The following is a 19,072-nucleotide window of genomic DNA, read 5'->3' on the forward strand; positions in this document are numbered from 1 at the left end:
CGCACCATCCTACTGAAACCAGGTTTCTAAGTTAAAACCTTGAAACTGTCGGAGAGATAGTGCAAGAAAATCTTGTAACATTGCACAATACCGCTCCGTATTAATGGTAAGTGCCCGTCCATTTTGATCTTCAAAAAAATACGACTCAATTATGCCATCAAGCAGACATAGCAGCCCATACGACCACTTTGGGGTTATGCAGTGGACGTTCGTGTTTTCTGCGAGGATTTTAACGTTAGACCAGTACCTGCAATTTTGCTTATTTACGTGGCCATTTACATGAAAATTAGCGTCATCACTGAATAAAATGTTACTGAAATTGACGAATCGTTCTATCATTTTATTGACAAATTCTAACCGTGTATTGTAATCCCTTGATTTTAATTCCTGCATTATCTTATAATTATGCATGCAGATGCAAGTCTTTGGTCAAAATGTTATGTAGAGATGATTTTTCGAGAGTAGTCGTCTGACTTGAGGTTGGATTCTCTCTGACTGATTGACGTACTCGTTCCATGTTTTCTGCACTTCTTACGATTCGTGGGCGGCCTGAATTATGAATTTTCATTGTGGATCCAGTAGCTTCAAACATTCTGATCCATTTTCTAATAACATCAGGGCTAGGTGATAATTGAATATCATGTAATTGGTAATGAGCGCGATATAGACGGCGTGCTGTCACGATTGAATTATTGTTTTGGTAAAATGCGCGTACACAAAAAGCGCGTTGCTCTCCGGTAAACGGCTTCATTACAACTGGCATTCCTTGAACCCGTTTACATTTTGACTCGGCGTTGCCACGTCTGAGATTAAATGCACAAATAAAGTGCTGATACCCTATTTGGACACCTTGTACATGTGAACTTTAAAAAAATATTACCTTATTCAATTGCTGATTCCAGGAAGCCGCAGACTGAATAGCTTGCTCCAAAAGATCCAGCTTATCGAATCCAGGCTTCAACACCGTCATACTCAAAGCCTTTTGTTTTTTCGCCAATTCCCGCGCTTGCTTCTCCCTCTGGCTGCGGCAATACTCTTCATATTTATCTTGAAAGTCGCTATACATTATATCCAAGATATCTTGGGCGATCACGGCGGTCAGACCCAAGTCGCATTGGGCTTCGGTCACCATAGCGTTTTCTTTCAGATAATCCCGCTCCTGCATGTCGACTGGTCGTCTCGGTATATTAGGGTATTTTCTTTTAAACGATTTAATGCCCAGAAAGTGACTGACTTGCTCCTGTATCATAAAAGGTCCCTGTCCTTTCCAGGAGTATTCGGCCAACTGGTCGGCGGTAAAAGACTGTTCCAGGTCCTGGAACACGTCCATTTTGGGACCTTTGGAGCTCCTCGATTTGCCACCTGAAATATTTGAGAGTTAGCGGTAAGTACAGTGGTGGCCAAACAAATAAGAGTGTCTGGTTTTATTTGAATAGAGAAATAGAGAAAAAAACAATAACGAATTCATATTTGTACTACATACGCTCTCAGTGATAAAAAAATAAATACACGTTATTCTTTGCCAGTTTAATTTGTAATTATAAATAAATAATTTATTTCTTACACGTTTTATGATGGACAAAAAAATAGTAGTAGAGTATTTTCCAAAAATGGCCATAAAAAATTATAATTACAATATACCGCAAAACAAACGACAGCATTAGATAAGCGAGTCAGTACTTGGTAGAATAACCTTTATTCTTGAGAATGGCTGCGTTTGGCATGTTTCAACTGGGATGGAATATCAAGCTTCCTGAATTTCCTTCCATAAATTTTGCTTATTTGTTGTGTTTTTACAAGCTACTCGGTTTCTCAGCTCCTTCCAAAGGTTTTCAATAGGGTTAAGGTCAGGCGATTGTGACCACCATTCCAGAACTGAAACCCTATTTTGTGTAAACCATTGTTTAACAATCCGTGCCGTATGTTTAGGGTCGTTATCTTGTTGATAAACCCACCTTATGGGCATGTTTTTTTTCGGCATATGGTATAATGACTCTATCCAAGATATCCAAATAAATTTCTTTTGTCATGGTCCTTTTAATCCAAAATATGCAACCTACTCCATTGTAGGAAAAATAGTCCCACAGTTTGATATTTCCACCTCCGTGTTTAACCTGTGCTTATTGTGTTCCTAGGATTATGTTCTTCATTCTTCCTCCTTCTAACGAATATTCTCCCATCTGATCCGAATAAGTTGATCTTCGTCTCATCACTAAAAAGAATGTTGCAGCAATTTCTTTGAACATTTTTATTAAAATTATTCTTAGTAAATGCCAGTCGTTGTTTTATATTCTTTTTGCTTAGAAATAGGACTTTTCTGGCCACTCGACCATATAATTTTTGGTCTTGCAAATGTCTTCTTATCGTCCTAGTGCTCATACTTAGACTTAAATTTCTAGTTTTATAGAGGTGCATGTGGAAAAAGGTTGTTTACTGAGTTCGCGTACAATAAGCTTAACAGTCTTCCGTGTGGTTTTTCTTGGATGGCCTCGATTTTCAGGAACATTTTCCGTTCTGTTTTGTGTTTTTAAAACTTTGGAGATTTCACAAGGTGATCTTTTAAGCACATTTGCAATAAATGCATAGGATTTATTTATTTTGACTCCTCAGTTGCAACATTAGGCGCCTTTCTTCAATGGGGTTACAATGTTTTGCGCGACCCATATTTACCAACGCGATGCAACGATCTTGTTGAAACTGTCTTGTATTTATGGAAAATATCACAAACAAATCTTTTATCTGAATAAACAGAGACCAAATAGTTACAATATAAAAATACTCTTATTTTTTTGTCAGATTTTTAAACAATAATGAAAAAAACTTCCTTTTAAAAAATAAGGCAATGTTGGTTTATTTATAAATTTTACCAAGTAAACAGATTAAATGCTGGAAGAAAATGCGTAGTATTTTATTTGCAAATTCCAGCATATAGGGAAGCTAATTCAGTTTGATCTGAAATTTGATATGCACTTTTATTTTTTTGGCCACAAGTGTATATTCAAATAAACAGACATGTAGTCACACCGTTCCCTGTAAAGGGAGCCACCACCACTACAAAATCTGAAATGGGATATTGGCGGTAAAATTACAAGACCTATTATAAAATTCCCAATGATTCCCGCCCCACATATTGACCTAAACTCATGGTGAAAATGAGTTATTTTAGTGGCATTGGGATTCTCCTAATATATCAGGATCAGCCTAAATATATTCATTATGAAACTTAGTTACACCATTTCTCGTAAAGCATGCTTCATCTGTAAACAAAATTTGCTTAGCAAAATTTCAATTTTGTTGTCTGTTTTCATTGACAAATTGACAGAAGCCCAAACGTTGTTCAAAATCCGTAGGCAAAAGGTCTTGTACTTTTTGCATGTGGTATGGCTAAAGCAGCTGTTCTTTCAACCACATCCTTAGATGCTCCTATTTCTAAACTAAGCGCCTGGTGCTTAATGTAGGATCTTCATGGATTCTTTCCAAAATTTGTTTCTCCATCTGACAGTTACAGGAGTAACATTACCGGTTTGGTAGTGTTAGCAAGGCATCTCTCAATAGCAGCAAATGTTTGATGATTTGGTATACGCCGATTTGGAAATCATTGCCCATATTACCCTAACACTTTCCTGGCTATTTCCTTCACAATACCCAAAAACTTATATCTGTCATTTCTGCGAAACTGTATCTTTCAGCCATTTTAACAAATTAGAAATTTAATTTTTACTAACAAGCTTAAAACACCTTCGCACTAGCAAATTCCTACTGAAACACTTATCGTACCAAATCAAACAATTTTTTTTCTTCCGAACATATGGGTGATACCGAAAATTTTTGTAATTCCGGTGCCGCATTAAAGATTAAAACACGAAATATCTTGGTAACGGTTAATTTTAGCGGGTTCTAACCAGAGTGCATTTTTTACTCAAAAACGTTAGGGAAATTGTTTCCTTTACAAAAAAAAATAAAAACCACACTTTAGTTATGGCCATTTTATACCATCACCAGTGCATTGTGGAGCTCTGTTAAGTATCTAGAATATTATTATACTTTTATGATCTCTGTATGTGATTATTTAATATTTAAATTATGTGAATATATTAGGCTTTGAGCTACGCGTAACAGATGGTACGAATAGTGTTATAATTTAATATTTGGGACTGTAAGTTTTCATGCTTTTACGCTTCTGTACTGTAGTAGCTCCCTTTTATTACTGGTATTTAGTTTAAGAAGAATACTTTTGTTATGTGATCATTTATTTATTTTCTGTAATCACCATCAAACGTTCCTAATAGACTTTAGTTTAATTGCTAACAAGGAGTTTCAATTAGTCTAATATTTTAACATGGTAGCAGTCCGTGGTTTAGTGATTTTGTAATACGTAAAATGTGAAGTGGTTGTCTGCGCTTGTAAACGTTTAGTGAACGTATTTTTCTGGAGAAATAAAGTGTGAACCAAGTCCTACTTTTAAGATGTCCCTTATGAAATGTGATGATGTTGTTATACCGATATTTGATGGTGTGGATTATGGAAATTGGAAGACCCGGCTATGTAAGTTTCTGGAGTTTAAAAAATGCTTGTTGGTTAAAAACGAAATCAATGCCAATGTAATTACTTGTAAAATTGAACCTAAAAATGAAATATCTCTTAAGGAAAAATGGCACAGAATATTAGGGCATATAAACTTTAATTCTTTAAGTAAGGTTTGTAAAAATAATATGTTAGAGAATTTACCTGAAAATCTTGAATGTAACTTTATGAAATGTGCAATCTGTATTGAAAATAAGATGCATAACTTACCTTTTCAGAATAACAGAACTAAAGCCAATGATATTCTTGAAATAATTCATACTGATTTAAATGGACCTCATAACTGTTGGAAGTAATGGGGAGAAGTATTTTTTAAGCATCATTGCTGATTATAGTAAATTGATTAAAGTTTTCTGTATTAAAAGTAAAGATCAAGTTTTTGAGTGTCTAGCTGAATATATTAATCAGGTTGAAAACATTTCTAATAAAAAGGTTAAAAGGATTAGGTGTGATAACGGAACAGAATATATAAATTCGAAAATTTGTACATTTGCTTGTGAAAAAGGTATTATTGTTGACCCGTGTCCACCTTATGTACATGAACTTAATGGTACATCTGAGGGTACACTATTAAGAAAATCAAAAAGAATCCCAAAACCAAACAAGAATGAAAACTATGTCTATCAAACAATTTGCGTAAATTATTGTAATGCAATGACTCCTTTAACTTTTGAAGAGACTCTATTGTCTTCTGAAGCGAAAAATTGGAAAGGAGCTATGGACTTGGAGAATGGTTAAGAATATTATTATACTTTTATGATCTCTGTATATGATTATTTAATATTCAAATTATGTGAATATATTAGGCTTTGAGCTACGCGTAACAGATGGCGCGAATAGTGTTATAAGATAATATTCGGGACTGTAAGTTTTCATGCTTTTACGCTTCTGTACTGTAGTAGCTCCCTTTTATTACTGGTATTTAGTTTAAGAAGAATACTTTTGTTATGTGATCATTTATTTATTTTCTGTAATCACCATCAAACGTTCCTAATAGACTTTAGTTTAATTGCTAACAAGGAGTTTCAATTAGTCTAACATTTTAACAAGCTCCCTCTATCGGCCACAGAAAAAAGATGTTCATTTTTGAGTTTCTCATACCCAAAAACCCTTAGGTATGTCGCAAAATGTTAAAAAAATAAATAAAATGGATTTTAATTTAACACCATTTAAAGAAACGAAGCAACTTAGGACTAAGGTAAGTAGTTTTAAATCGGCTTATTTTGGCCTCAGGAATATGTCTAATGTCAATTTTTGTCCACTATTTAATTAATGCATAGTACGATGCTGACGCCTTTGTTCTTTAGGAGGCGTTGCTAAAACTGAGCCTAGTCAGTTGTGTGAATGATCGTCTTCGTAATTTTTTCCTAATCAGTATTTTAATTAATTTATTATTGTTATGTCGTACAGAGGTAAGCTTTTGTAACTTTTTAGAACCTTTAGACATTTTGGCCTTTAGATACAACTTTTAAAATATTAAGTCTGGTGATGCTGTGTCACCATAAGAAAATTTTGTTTCATATTTACGTACCTTCAGTTCCCAAACTACCTTGAGAATCCTCAACAATATCCGAAGGGTTACTAGTTTGTTTCGCCGGAGTACTGGGTGCCGACTGCCTAAAGTCCGCGCTCATTCTAGTGTCCTCGTCAAGCATCACCACATCTTCGGCGGCCAAACTTTTGACTTTTTTAGGTGAATTATCTGCAGTGTCAGCCTCTGGCGCAGAAAACTTCGCCTTAGTCAGATGCCTCTCTAGAGTCTTCTCTGCGGCGTCATCCTCGTCAACGCCAATCGGTTGGCAGATATTTATCTTCTCCGTTAAAGGATCGAACAGTCCTTTACGGCTTTTTATGGTTCCCTCTACTTCTTGTACCGGCTCGTCTATCAAAGAGATTTGAGGTTTCGGCTCTCCGTAGCGGCCGTAACGTTTTGTCGCACGGCTTTGCAACGATTTCTCCGCTTCTTCTTTACGATTTCTCGCCTCTCTTTGTTGGGCCACCTGCTCTAATCGTTTCTTTTTTTGTTCGGCTATACGGGCGAGTTTTTCCATGCGTTTGGCTCGGCATTTTATGATGGCTTCGCGTTTTCTCTACAAAAAACAAACACAAAGTCATATTTAAGGCAATATTCTGCAATAGTTTCAGGGGATAATAATAATAATAATAATAATAATAATAGTGTTTATTAGGACAAAATATGCATTTTCACAAATTTGCTTAAGATAATGTATCTAAAATTAAAGAAAAAAATGTAATTGTCCTGAAAGGCTTCTCAGACGCCCTATAACAAAAGAGTTAGGGTACTACTTAAGCCGAAAAGTAAGTATTAAACTAATATTCAGCTTGTAAGCGCCTACTTTCTAACTTAACTTAAATTTTAAAATACTCCAAAGTGCCTAGAATTCCAGAACACAAAAAATCATTCCAATAGGAAAATATATAAGTATACTGCTTGGTATTACAATTTATATTTAATTACAAACCCTCAAAATTGGGCAACAATACATATGACACTTTAAATTTTTATAATTAATGTAAAATAATTAGGAAAAAAAAAATTAAAGTAAAAGTTAAGAAGTAAAACAAATGTGAAAAGTGACATGAGAGTAAGGACTATATCAACGGCCAATATAATTTGAAATAATATATATCGCTATAAACACAAAAGTCAAGGTCAGCTACCAACTTTAGCTAGTCGCCCATTTGTTCACGGATTTAAAGTTTTTTAAAGTTTCTTTTAAAAGTAACTAAGGAAAAACCAAGTAACGTTTGCGGTAATAAATTTATAGCTTTGGCAGCAGTATGTGAAAAAGGTCTTTTAAAGATTTCTTTACGATACCTATGAATAGAAACTCTATGATTATAACGCAGAGGACGACCGCGCACATCTACCCTAAATTCAAGCGTCCTAAATAAATGTTTTAGTTTTAAGAATTTTAAAACAAAAAACATTTGTGTGCAGCTTTCTACGATTGTACATATTTAGCCACTTTGCACTGCGTAAAAAAGGTGTAATATTATGTTCATGCCTACGGATTCCATAAATTATACGTAAACATAAATTTTGAACTTTTTGAATACGTCTTGCTTCAAAATTATCAAGACATGGCCCGTAAACAACGTCACAATGATTAAAGTGGCCTAGCACTAGAGAATCGCAAAACGACATTTTTATGTCCTTTTACAGAAAATGACGACTAGGGTAAATAAGGCGAAGCGTTGAATAGGCATTTTTTAACTTTTGAGTGATGTGATTCCGGAACCGCAAATCGCTGTCAATATCCAAACCTAAACTTTTCGCATGGGTCACACAAGGAATAACAACATTGTCGATTTGGAGATTCAAGCGTTCTTGGATGGCTTTTCTTGAGACATCATTACCAAATAAGATGAATTTCGACTTTAAAGGGTTAATTTTTAGTTGGTGTTTCGCAGTTAATGCGATACTCTTTAGGTCAAAATTTATGCGCTCATTAGCATCATCTAGTTCATTTGGAAAAAATTAATAATATAATTGAGTGTCATCCGCATAAAAGTGGTAGTTACAAAAATTAAGGTCATTAATAAAGTTGAATGTATAGATTGTATAGAGAAGTGGTCTCCATATTCCCTGCGGCACTCCAGTACTAACATGGAGACGGTCCGAAGACATCATACTAAATCCAATAAAATGAAGGATTGCTATAAGAACATGATGATTTAACATATCAATGCCTTTCTATAATCTAGCAAGAGAAGAGCACTAATAACCAACACCCAAAACCCAGACAAAAACCAGATTGCTTGGGAGGAATAACATTAAATTTACAAGTAAATGACCTAATTTGTTTCTCAATTATTTTCTCGAAAATCTTTGATAGCGCAGGAAGAATGCTTATAGAACGAAAGTGACGCAGATCGGTAGGCTTAGGGACCTTAGGCAAAGGAATTACGTAAGCATGTTTCCAGCAATGTGGAAAGTAAGCAGTTTCAATGCATACGTTAATAATATGACTAATGTAAGGAATGATATGAGGGCAACATAGTTGAATCAAAACAGAGTTAATTAAATCACTACCAACTGCCTTACTTTTAATGTCAAACACTATTTTAGTTACGTCAGCCTCGGTCACCGGTTCAAAGTTGAGATTACTTGTGATCCCTTCCTTAACATGGGTTTGTAGAACTGAATCGAGGTATTGTCTAAAGGGCATGTAGAGTTTGATTGATTAAAAAAATAATTTATTTCATTGAGAGCTTCAGATAAAGCCAATGGAATGTTATTATTATTATTAGACTTAAGATTAAGTTGTCGCAGTTCAGCTCATTTTTCTTTAAGAATAGAAAATTTAAAAGTTTTTTCCCAATAGCCTATCCGATAACAAAAACAAAACAGAAAACCGTTTTTCGATAAATAAGTTATATTACTTTTTGCGTAAAATGCACTGCAAAACACCAGCGTGACGTCACTTGTTAGTTAACTTGATAATCGTGGTGTTTTTATGACACGTGTTTTACTTAATAAAATGTTTAAACTATTTGTTGTTTAAGCCTTGCGATACGTATGCAGTCAAACCTTAGATCATAGAAAGAGTAGAATCAGTAAAAACCAATTTTGTTTGAGTTCAACATGTGATCAGGGGGAAAAGGGTGCTTTGCGTTTTCTATACAAAAAAGAAACACAAAGTAATATTTAACGCAATATTCTGCAATGGGGTTCTTGAATAAAAAATTTAAAAGATTTTTTCCCAATAGCCTATCCGATAACAAAAACAAAACAGAAAACGTTTTTTGATATCTTTTTCGATAAATAAGTTATATTACTTTTTGCATAAAATGCACGGCTAAACACCAGTGTGACGTCACTTGTTAGTTAACTTGATAATCGTGGTGTTTTTATGACACGTGTTTTACTTAATAAAATGTTTAAACTATTTGTTGTTTAAGCCTTGCGATACGTATGCAGTCAAACCTTAGATCATAGAAAGACTAGAATCAGTAAAAAACAATTTTGTTTGAAGAGGGAAGTGGCTGTGTTGCTCGAAAGACAATACAAATCAATCAAACCAGATGTATTCAGAGCAATTTTTATTTTAAAAGCTTAGCAGAGCGCTTTCGGCGTATGAGCCATCATCAGTGCTAACTGAAATGAGTTGGGTGTTAAATGCGTAAAAGACACTATAGTCAAAGGTGAACGAATGGAATGTACTCACTTGTCAGTTAAGCCCAGAAGTTTACCATAGTGGGAACACATTCGATATTATTAAAATTACACGTAACATTTAGACACACTAAAGACTATACAGAACACTAAACAGGACGAACAGTATTTAAAAAGGGAACATATAAAATCTAACAACCATAATTTCAGTCCAAAGTCTAATTCTAAAATTCTCCAACAGGTTACCTCTAAAAACTATAACCGACTAGATTTTCTTGAAGACATTTATATCACCAACGAGCTTATAAAAAATCCCTCTTGTTTAAATATACAAGTGAACCTTAACAGACCTTACGTTCCATTACATAGAAGACTCCACAATTAAAATTTTTTATAAGCATTGGCAACTTTCTAATTTAAAAGTCCGCTTTACATCCTTAAAGGATAACAACTTCCTTATCCGAACAAAAATTCACTGTTGTAGTCTAATTTGTGCCACCAATTTATAACCAACTCGCATTACCGCACATCATTTACGATAATGACATCTAGACCGATCTGTCGCTACTACCATTCTGATAGGTTCGCATAATATAAATATTAATTTTAAAGTAAAGTTAACTGTAGGCTAACCTAATTTAACACACATTTTTTTCCCGCCATCTAAGAAACCACAATAAATGTAAACAAAACACAAAGGAGACCAACATTCTCCCCTTTTTAAATACTGTTCGTCCTGTTTAGTGTTCTGTATAGTTTTAAGTGTGTCTAAATGTTACGTGTAATTTTAATAATATCGAATGTGTTCCCACTATGGTAAACTTCTGGGCTTAACTGACAAGTGAGTACATTTCATTCGTTCACCTTTGACTATAGTGTCTTTTACGCATTTAACACCCAACTCATTTCAGTTAGCACTGATGATGGCTCATACGCCGAAAGCGCTCTGTTAAGCTTTTAAAATAAAAATTGCTCTAAATACATCTGGTTTAATTGATTTGTATTGTTTTGAATTTTGTTTGAGTTCAACATGTGATCAGGGGCAAAGGGGTGCTTCGCGTTTTCTCTACAAAAAACAAACACAAAGTCATATTTAACGCAATCTTCTACAATGGGGTTCTTGAATAAAAACAGTGAGAAATTATCTTTTTGGCTTTTGGTTTATAGTATTTATCGCGCAATCTAAAGGAAATATGGAAAAAATTATAATTTAGATCAATCTGTGCATTTCAAACCACATTTTAATCTTCTTGAACAAAACCTTAACTGATTTTATTAGCCACATTTTGAAATAAAGTTATTCTTGTGTGAAAATTACCGGATCATATTAACAATATAATAATGAAATTAGAAAAGGCTAACATTTACTTCGACAAATATTTCGAGTATCTTGGGGTCATGAAATATGCATATTTTCACAGATCTGTTGTTCGCTCGTCAATTGATTGAATGGATCTGTCAAAAATCCGTGGTTTACGTAATACTTGAATGCTTCCTTATCTATTTATATCAATATCAACGCTACTTACCATTAAAGCCCAGGCGTTTCTTCTCCCGACTTCGCTATCCTCCGAGTCGCTCTCCTCTTCTTTTTTCACGTCGTATTTTTTCTCGTCCTCGTCGCTATCTTCGGCCTCAGTTTTGAATTCTTGCTTCACATCCACGGCCTCGAACACTATTTCTTTCTTCACTTTGGCAATCTCCTCCTTTTTCTTAACGGCTTTATTCTGTCCCTCTTCTTTAATTTTTATCGCCTCGCCTTCTGTCTCCTCGCTTTCCTTCTTTTCCGCCAATTTACTATGTCGTCTGGTTTCTACTACCATCGGTTTCGCTACTTTATCAGCCTCAATGCGTTGTTCTTCATGTTTGGGTACTTTTTTGGGATAAGTCGATTTTTCCTTGGCTTTAATAGAAGACGAGGGCTTTTCTTTAGCAGGAGAAGAATCTGTGCTTTCTGCTTCTTTTGCAATAATAGTTTCAGCCAATGAAGATGAATTATCTTTCGGAATAGTATGTGTATTATCAACTTCTTTCGCTTTAACAATAGCTTCAACTAGTGCGGAAGGATTATCTCTTTTATCTTTAGCAGGGGAAACTTTGTGTTCTGTTCCCTTTGGTTTGGCAATTATTGTGTCATTCACTTTTTTTTCGCACGAGTCATCATCATCTGTAGATATAACTATTATATCGTCGTCCGCAAATGGAGCAGTTGAGGTGCTTGGAACCGGTTCAACGCTTGATGATTTTCTACGGGTGATAGGACCTAAAAATTAACATTGTCAGTAAATTAATATAATTTAAAAATTATTTAGTCTCCTTAAATTAACTTCTTTGCAAAATGGCAGGGTTCGTCGGAACTTAGAAGGAGTAGGAATAAAACACTATTAGAGTTTAGTGCGACGTTTCGCCAGTTTAATTCCAGCTTTGTCAGGCACTTAACAATTAGTGATAATCCATAAACACGTAAAAAAAAAATCTTTGTTGTCAAATTTACTATTTTTCCATTTCTACATAAGCATTTGGCATCATTGCATCAGAGATGTTGCAAGCAAACAAACTGCCCATAGTATGGCAATAATCCATGGCAATGCTAATTGTAGCCTTTCAATGTTCTAAGCGTGAGATACATTACGCCCTAAACTAACACTGTTTTATTCCTACCCCTAAGTTTACGAACCCTGTAATTTTGCAAAGAAGATAATTTAAAAACTTAAAATACCTTTTTTGATGCTCTTACACTCTTCGGCAGCAAGGGATTTCTTTGGACCGGATTTAAATGATTTTCCAGTATTGGCAGGTGACTGCTCTGCAGAAGATGCCTCTACACTAGATTTTCTTATGGCGATTTTACCCTCGGTCTCAGATGTTTCTGAAGTTCTTCTGGCAGCTTTAAAGACTGTTTTATCTAGTGAGGCATCTATTTGGGGGCTTACAGTGGGATCTACTGCTGATTTTTTTGTATTTCCTTTTCCAGGTTTAGGCGGAGTGGGTTCGGGGATAGGCTCAAGTTTTTTTGGATTTCCTTTGGGAGATACCGAGGTTCTCTTAGGTTCTACTTTGGGAGAATCGTCTTTTTTCAATTGGGACCGCCTAGTTTCAACTCTAGCGTTTTCTTGGATTTTTGCGGCTTCTGCTTCTTTTTGTTGTTGGGCTTTTTGCCTTCGGGTTGTTACCTATAAAAAAATTAGGAAATTATTAAAGTATATCTAACGTGTTGATTTATTTACCTCTAGTTTTCTTGGAGGAGTTTTATCTTCCTTTTTCTTTTTAAGATGCGTATCTGGACTTTCTTCTGCTTTTCGCTTTAACCCAGTCGCTTCTGGTGTTGGCTTCTCACTTTCTTCTGGAGATTTGCAGTCGACTTCCACTAATTTTTCGTTCTCAGTATGTTTTGTTTCTTCCTGATAAAACATTTGTAATTATTTATTAAGATTTGGAAACTTTCTGGATTATTGTGGAAAATATTCGATAGCACTTATTACTTTAAAAAAATCAACAATTAATGAATACTTAAACGTGACCGGTATATCCCAAGATAGCATCCATTTGCCATTTTAAAAGGTTTAACAATCATTTTTACGTCAAAAGCAACTCACCGTAAGCAGCCTCCGGTTCAAAATCGTGGCATTAATAGGGTTTATGTCATTTTAATCGTTCTTGAAAGTGACTTAAACATTAGTATATCTGATGGTGAACTTATGTATAATGAATTTAAGCTATTTAAGTGTGACAGGAATGCTAGGTCTAGCAAGAAATCTAGTGGTAAAGGAGCTCTAATTTTTGTTAATAAATCCACCCACATTATACCAATAATGGATGATGGTGTCGAGTAGCTCTATGTCCTGTAACAAGTTGGTAACTAGAAATTTATTGTTGGTGGTGTTTACATTCCACCACAGTCTCCTATGGATTTGTACAACTGTCAATGTAAGACTGTTGAATCCATTGTGTCACATCACACCTCTTGCAACATTTATATTGTCATACCTTTTGCTGCATGGTCCAATGATTAGTGGTGCTTCAGTCCAGTGTCATTTGTTATCAGTCCATCATTTGGTTATTTATTAAAGTTTTTTCAACATAATTATATACCTAATTATCTAACAGAAAAGCATTTCTAGATTTATTATTTTCAAGTGATATGCTTCTTAACTCATGCATTCACCACTTTGCCTATGAATGTCACCTTGAATTTTCAAATGTCTCAAAGTCAAAAGATCGGGGGTTCTATGATTTTAGAAATGCTAATTAAATTGAACCGAATCATTTCCTTGCTTCTGTTAACTGGCAGGATTGGGTTGATAATGACATCAATGTGTCGACTGGGATCTTCTATGAAATTGTATCTATAGGTATGGCTTACTATATTTCTTTAAGAAAATATACAAATCAAGTTTCCCTAAATGGTTTTCCTCAGTTCTCAAGCTCACTAGAGATAAAAAATCAGCTCGTCTGCTATACATTACTGACTTCTGTAATGAAAACAATATACATTTCTCTTGCCTTAGAGTTGAATGTAAACATCTTTCACAACTTTGTTCTATTAATTACATAACCAACTTGTTTAAGCAGAATATTCAAACTGCTTCTACTAATAGTGATGATAATTATAATAGGCCTTTCTGCAGCATGCGTACCAATGCTTTTGCTGGTATTAATTTTAATGTTTCTGATTTGTCTGTCACTAATGTCTATTAAAAATATAGTTCAATTGCTTAATAAACTATCAGTAAATGTTGTGACATTAGCTTCACAAATTGAATAAATAACTATCCTAATAAATATGTCTCTTCTTTAAAAGACCGGTCACTTTTAATGAGAGGTTATTTGCTGCGGAGCATATTAACAATGTAGCCGTAAGGGTTTTCAAGTTGCTGGGTTTTGTTATTAGAAATTGTAATCATCTCAGTTGAGGCAACTAGACTTGTTTATTGTTCCTTGATCATACCAGTTTTAGAATACCATTCTGTGGTATGGTCCCTTTATCACTAAATTCATATTAAGACTCTTGAAAGGGTTCACTTTGACTACAGTTTTATTGAGAATCATCTGGATCTGATGCCCTTGCCAATTGTAGGAGTGTCCGTCTGAGGTGCATTTTTCATATTTAAACTTCTACAGGGTGATATTGATTGTCCTATTCTTTTAAGTTGTATAACATTAATTGTTCCATATCAGGGGCTTAGATTTTCAATGTTTTTTTGTATAGGACATTCTATGGAATTCATATATATGTCAATATCAGAATGATATTAATTTCGCGATCAATCAGGTAAAAAGATCTCTTGTTTATGATAAGTTGCTGACTTTGTAATTGTGTTGTTATATGATAATTTTATGTTTTCTTATTGTTAGTGTTCTCTTATCTTGAACTTAGTACTTTATTGTATGATTACTAATATTAACCATATGAGGTTTTCGCGCATATTCAATAAATAAATAAATTAATAAAAAGATAGTTTACCTAAGAGTTTGGGAAATATGGAGGATTATGATAGCTCTTGAACCCAATTTTTAGATCCCATAAAGTTATGGTATGTCCAAGTACTTACTTTTGATAGTCAAAACTATAAATGCAGGTAAGGTATCTTTGGCTTTCCTTGTGTCTCTACTTTTAACTGACTTTGTAACTGGTGAATGTTACAGTAGGATATTCTGAGTATTTGGAATAACATGTAGTGAAATACAATAACTTGGCCCTAAAAAAGCCAATATATTTGGCGAAACAAGAGCCAATTTGCGTAATTTAACAAATCAATCACTTTGATTGAAAAATTATTGGATCGTTCAAATTAATTGAAATTTCATGTCTACGCCTGTGACCCTATTGGCCGGCATTTGACTTGTATGTCGGGGGGTTAGTCATATAGTTTCATTAGTCAATAATATATATACATATAATTAACCTTATTTTAACAGGAAATTTAGATTTTTCACACTTAAGAGCCCTGCATTTATTTATTTAAATTGTCAATTTTTGTAGACAAATAAAATCGCTCTTGGTTTTTTAATCGTTTGTAAGGCCTATTGATTATGTTTTATTGACCTCATGATACCCACAGTTACGAGTACTTCTCTTGTACATAACCTAACCGCAAGATTCGTAAGCCTTATCTCTTAGAATCGACCAAAATGTTAGGTTAGGTTTTCCTTAAATTCTCGATCTGTGTAGTTCAGTCATTTATGGAATGTGTTTACTCGCAACTTACCATTATCTCTTTGGATATGTCAACTTGCTTTTAATTTATAAGTATTTTATTTAGTGTTTCAAATTGAAATAAAACCGGAACTAAAACATACAATTTTAATGTCAGCTGTTCACTGTCACACGGTAAATGAGAACTCTATTATACCGACCGAGAAAATAAAACAACCGAACAAAATAAAGTCTTTATTTTGATTGGTTGTTGAAACTATACCGCCAAACAATGACTCGAGTAGGGTGCCGAATCGTATAGCGAAATGTTAAGTTGGCGCCGAAAGAGATGCCTTTGGTTTAATGATTTTTGATTTCTAAACAGTTAAAAAATGAATTTTTTGTATCTTAAAATGGTCCTGCCTGGTGGCCGCCATTTTGATAGTGGTAGTGTCCTTTTGATGTTGGTCACTCTGAACATTTTCAGTGATGAACGTTTTCAGTTGACGACGCTGACGTTTGACGTGTGATTTGTCACGAACTAAATTAATTTTTTTCATTCTAAATTAAAACATATGTGTCAGAGATTAGAATTGTTGGAATGGGTATAATAAAAACGAAATGATAGGGTGCCAATAACCTTTGTTTTTACTAAATTTGTTAAATAAACACAAGAAAAAATTTAATCAAAGATTATCATTTTCATGGTATTAGGACTTAATAAGATTCAAATTTATAAGAATAATAAAACACATATTTTAAAGTGCATGCATCTATCCCAAGTTAATCGAAACTTCGAAACTTTTCATTTTAGGTGAGGATTAATTTCTTTCATTAAGGAAATTCTTAAACAAGTACAAGAAAAATCTCAGATCTAACGCATCTATCTTAAATTCTTAACTAACTGTAACTTTCTATTATGTATTTTTGTAAACATAACCTCTCAAAAACTTTAATTGTTGTTTTGTTTCCCTACAATTGGCGCAACTGAAATTTGTCAGAGTGACCAACATCGAAAGAACACAATCATGCAAAATGGCGGTCACCTTGTAGTGGTCATTTACTTGTCATTGAATTGTAAGTCCAGGTATATTTATTAAGTTCGTGGTTATAAGATTTTTAAGTAAAAACGTGTAAAAACGTAAAACTTCGTTCACTTCTTTATCTGCTTTTAAAAAGGTAATTACTGCATATTTTTAACTAAACTATGCCATTCTGAAGTGATTATTGATATTACTATCTATTAATTTATTCCACATATAAATGACTACATATAGACCAAAAATTAATAAAAATAAAAATTTTTTTTTCCTCACCTTAAGTTCTTGAAAGCAATCTTTTGACATAAATGTCGCCATGAATTTCAAAACCTTAACTTTCAAAAACAATCGTCAAATGTTGACAGCTCACTTTTGACAATTGACATTTAAAATGTATGCCTAAAAATACCTGTTAAAAAGTATTATAAAAAAGGAATGAACAAATTTAAAAAGATAGTGGGGTAGTATTAAAAAAAATATACATGTACAGCATATACAAGACCTACATCAACAATCTCAACATTCCACTCTGGATTTCGGCACAGCTTAAACATTCCTTTATACGATTTGTCACCAATAGTTTTGGCGGCATCAAGATTTATTAAAATTAACCAATCAGAATAAATGGTGCCGAATCCAATAGTGGAATGGCCACATGAGTGTCCCGGTTTTCGCTTATGTTGTTATACTTATGCCAGTAAAAACTGAATTAACTATTCAAAGTCTATACTAATACTGAAATTGTTACTTATTCCTTAATTCGGTAGTCAGCACGTATAAGTAGGTAGCACGCTTGACAAGCCGCGAAAAAGGTATTTAAATATATTAAACTACAAATAGTAGAATAGACTTGGGTTGGGCGGTTTTTGCAAATTACAAGAGGTGTTCAGAAGTGGAATACCCATATATCTCAAGAGAAAAGTGTATGGACAATCCGGGTTACCGGCAGTCAGCAAAGAAGCTCCGAGTGAGAGCCATGCTTGGAATCACTAAAAGAGACAGAATACCCAATAATACCATCAGACAAGGACCTCTTTTGTCAAAGACATAGCTGACCACCTAACTAGCATGAAATAGAGATGGGCAGAGAACATCAAAGGTGGACTAAAAGAATATTGAATAGACAAACGTAACAGAGGCAGACCATCACCATGCTGGAGCGATGATATAAGGAAAAATTGCTGAGAATTGGATAACGACGGCCCAAAACCAAGAGACATAGAGGAACTTAGAGGAGGCCTATGTCCGGCAATGGAAAGTGACGACTACAAGATAATGATAATGTTCGTTGGTGAAAACCTTGATACCAGCCTGATGTACACCTTCGCCCATTGGTTACATTTCATTTTTAAGCCCCAGAAGAAGATCAAGGAGGTAGTTTTTAGATGATGTTTTTATAGATGATTTTTTAGGGTGTGGTTTTACAGGTTGTTCCTTAAGGGGTGAAAATGCTGCAATGAAATTGAACCAAGTATGTCCTAAGGGATCTAAACAGGTTTTTAGGCTTATTTTTAGGAAAGAGTAACATTTTTGTTAGCAACAGGCTTGAAACCCAGTGAACACTTTTATTTAGTATGTTAAATTAGTATATACAGGGTGTCTCGAAATTACATCGCAATATTTTACCAGCCGCATCTTTGTCTAAAAATAAGACAAAAACTTCATATACAAGAACCATCTTTAGTAGGAATTATAAAACACCCTGTAACATGAAAACGATTCACTTTTCAAGATTCCTGTATATGAAGTTTTTGTCTTATCTTTAGACAAAGATGCAGTTGGGATGTAATTTCGGAACACCCTGTATATATAGACTACTCATCATTCGAAGGAGATATTATGACGTCATTTTTTAAAACATCTTATAAACTCTGTACGTTCTCTTACATACCTTTTTCTCTCCAGTGGGTGTTTCCGTATCTCCTGTATACGGCTTGTTTTGCGGTTGGTTCGGTCTCTCCGTGGGCTCTTCGACCATTAATTTCGACTCTGACCCTCCGCCGTTCTTTTCCACCTCCTGCAAGAAAAAACACATTTTAGTCGATCAAGAGCTTTTCACAAACATGAGTGGAATATATCGTTAAATTTAATGGCACGGCCATAATCATCAAGTGCGGGTAGTATGTGCCGTACCGCCTCAATAGATTGAGATGAACAATATAACATTACTAC

The 19,072-nt window shown here is 34.3% G+C and overlaps 1 protein-coding gene across 2 annotated transcripts in view; it reads right to left on the reverse strand.

Annotated features, from left to right (window-relative positions):
• The window catches only part of LOC126744719 (microtubule-associated protein futsch-like), a 96,707-nt gene that overhangs the window by 8,170 nt on the left and 69,465 nt on the right, over positions 1-19,072 (reverse strand). For both annotated transcript variants that reach the window (XM_050452257.1, XM_050452256.1), the window contains exons 15-20: positions 18,792-18,917; positions 12,952-13,125; positions 12,444-12,897; positions 11,254-11,987; positions 6,116-6,674; positions 881-1,362 (exon numbers count right to left, since the gene is read on the reverse strand). In XM_050452257.1, coding sequence (XP_050308214.1) covers positions 881-1,362; positions 6,116-6,674; positions 11,254-11,987; positions 12,444-12,897; positions 12,952-13,125; positions 18,792-18,917 — 2,529 coding nt within the window. The remainder of the gene's footprint in view (positions 1-880; positions 1,363-6,115; positions 6,675-11,253; positions 11,988-12,443; positions 12,898-12,951; positions 13,126-18,791; positions 18,918-19,072) is intronic.

This window comes from Anthonomus grandis, chromosome 14 (assembly GCF_022605725.1).
Source record: "Anthonomus grandis grandis chromosome 14, icAntGran1.3, whole genome shotgun sequence".
Lineage (NCBI taxonomy): Eukaryota > Metazoa > Arthropoda > Insecta > Coleoptera > Curculionidae > Anthonomus > Anthonomus grandis.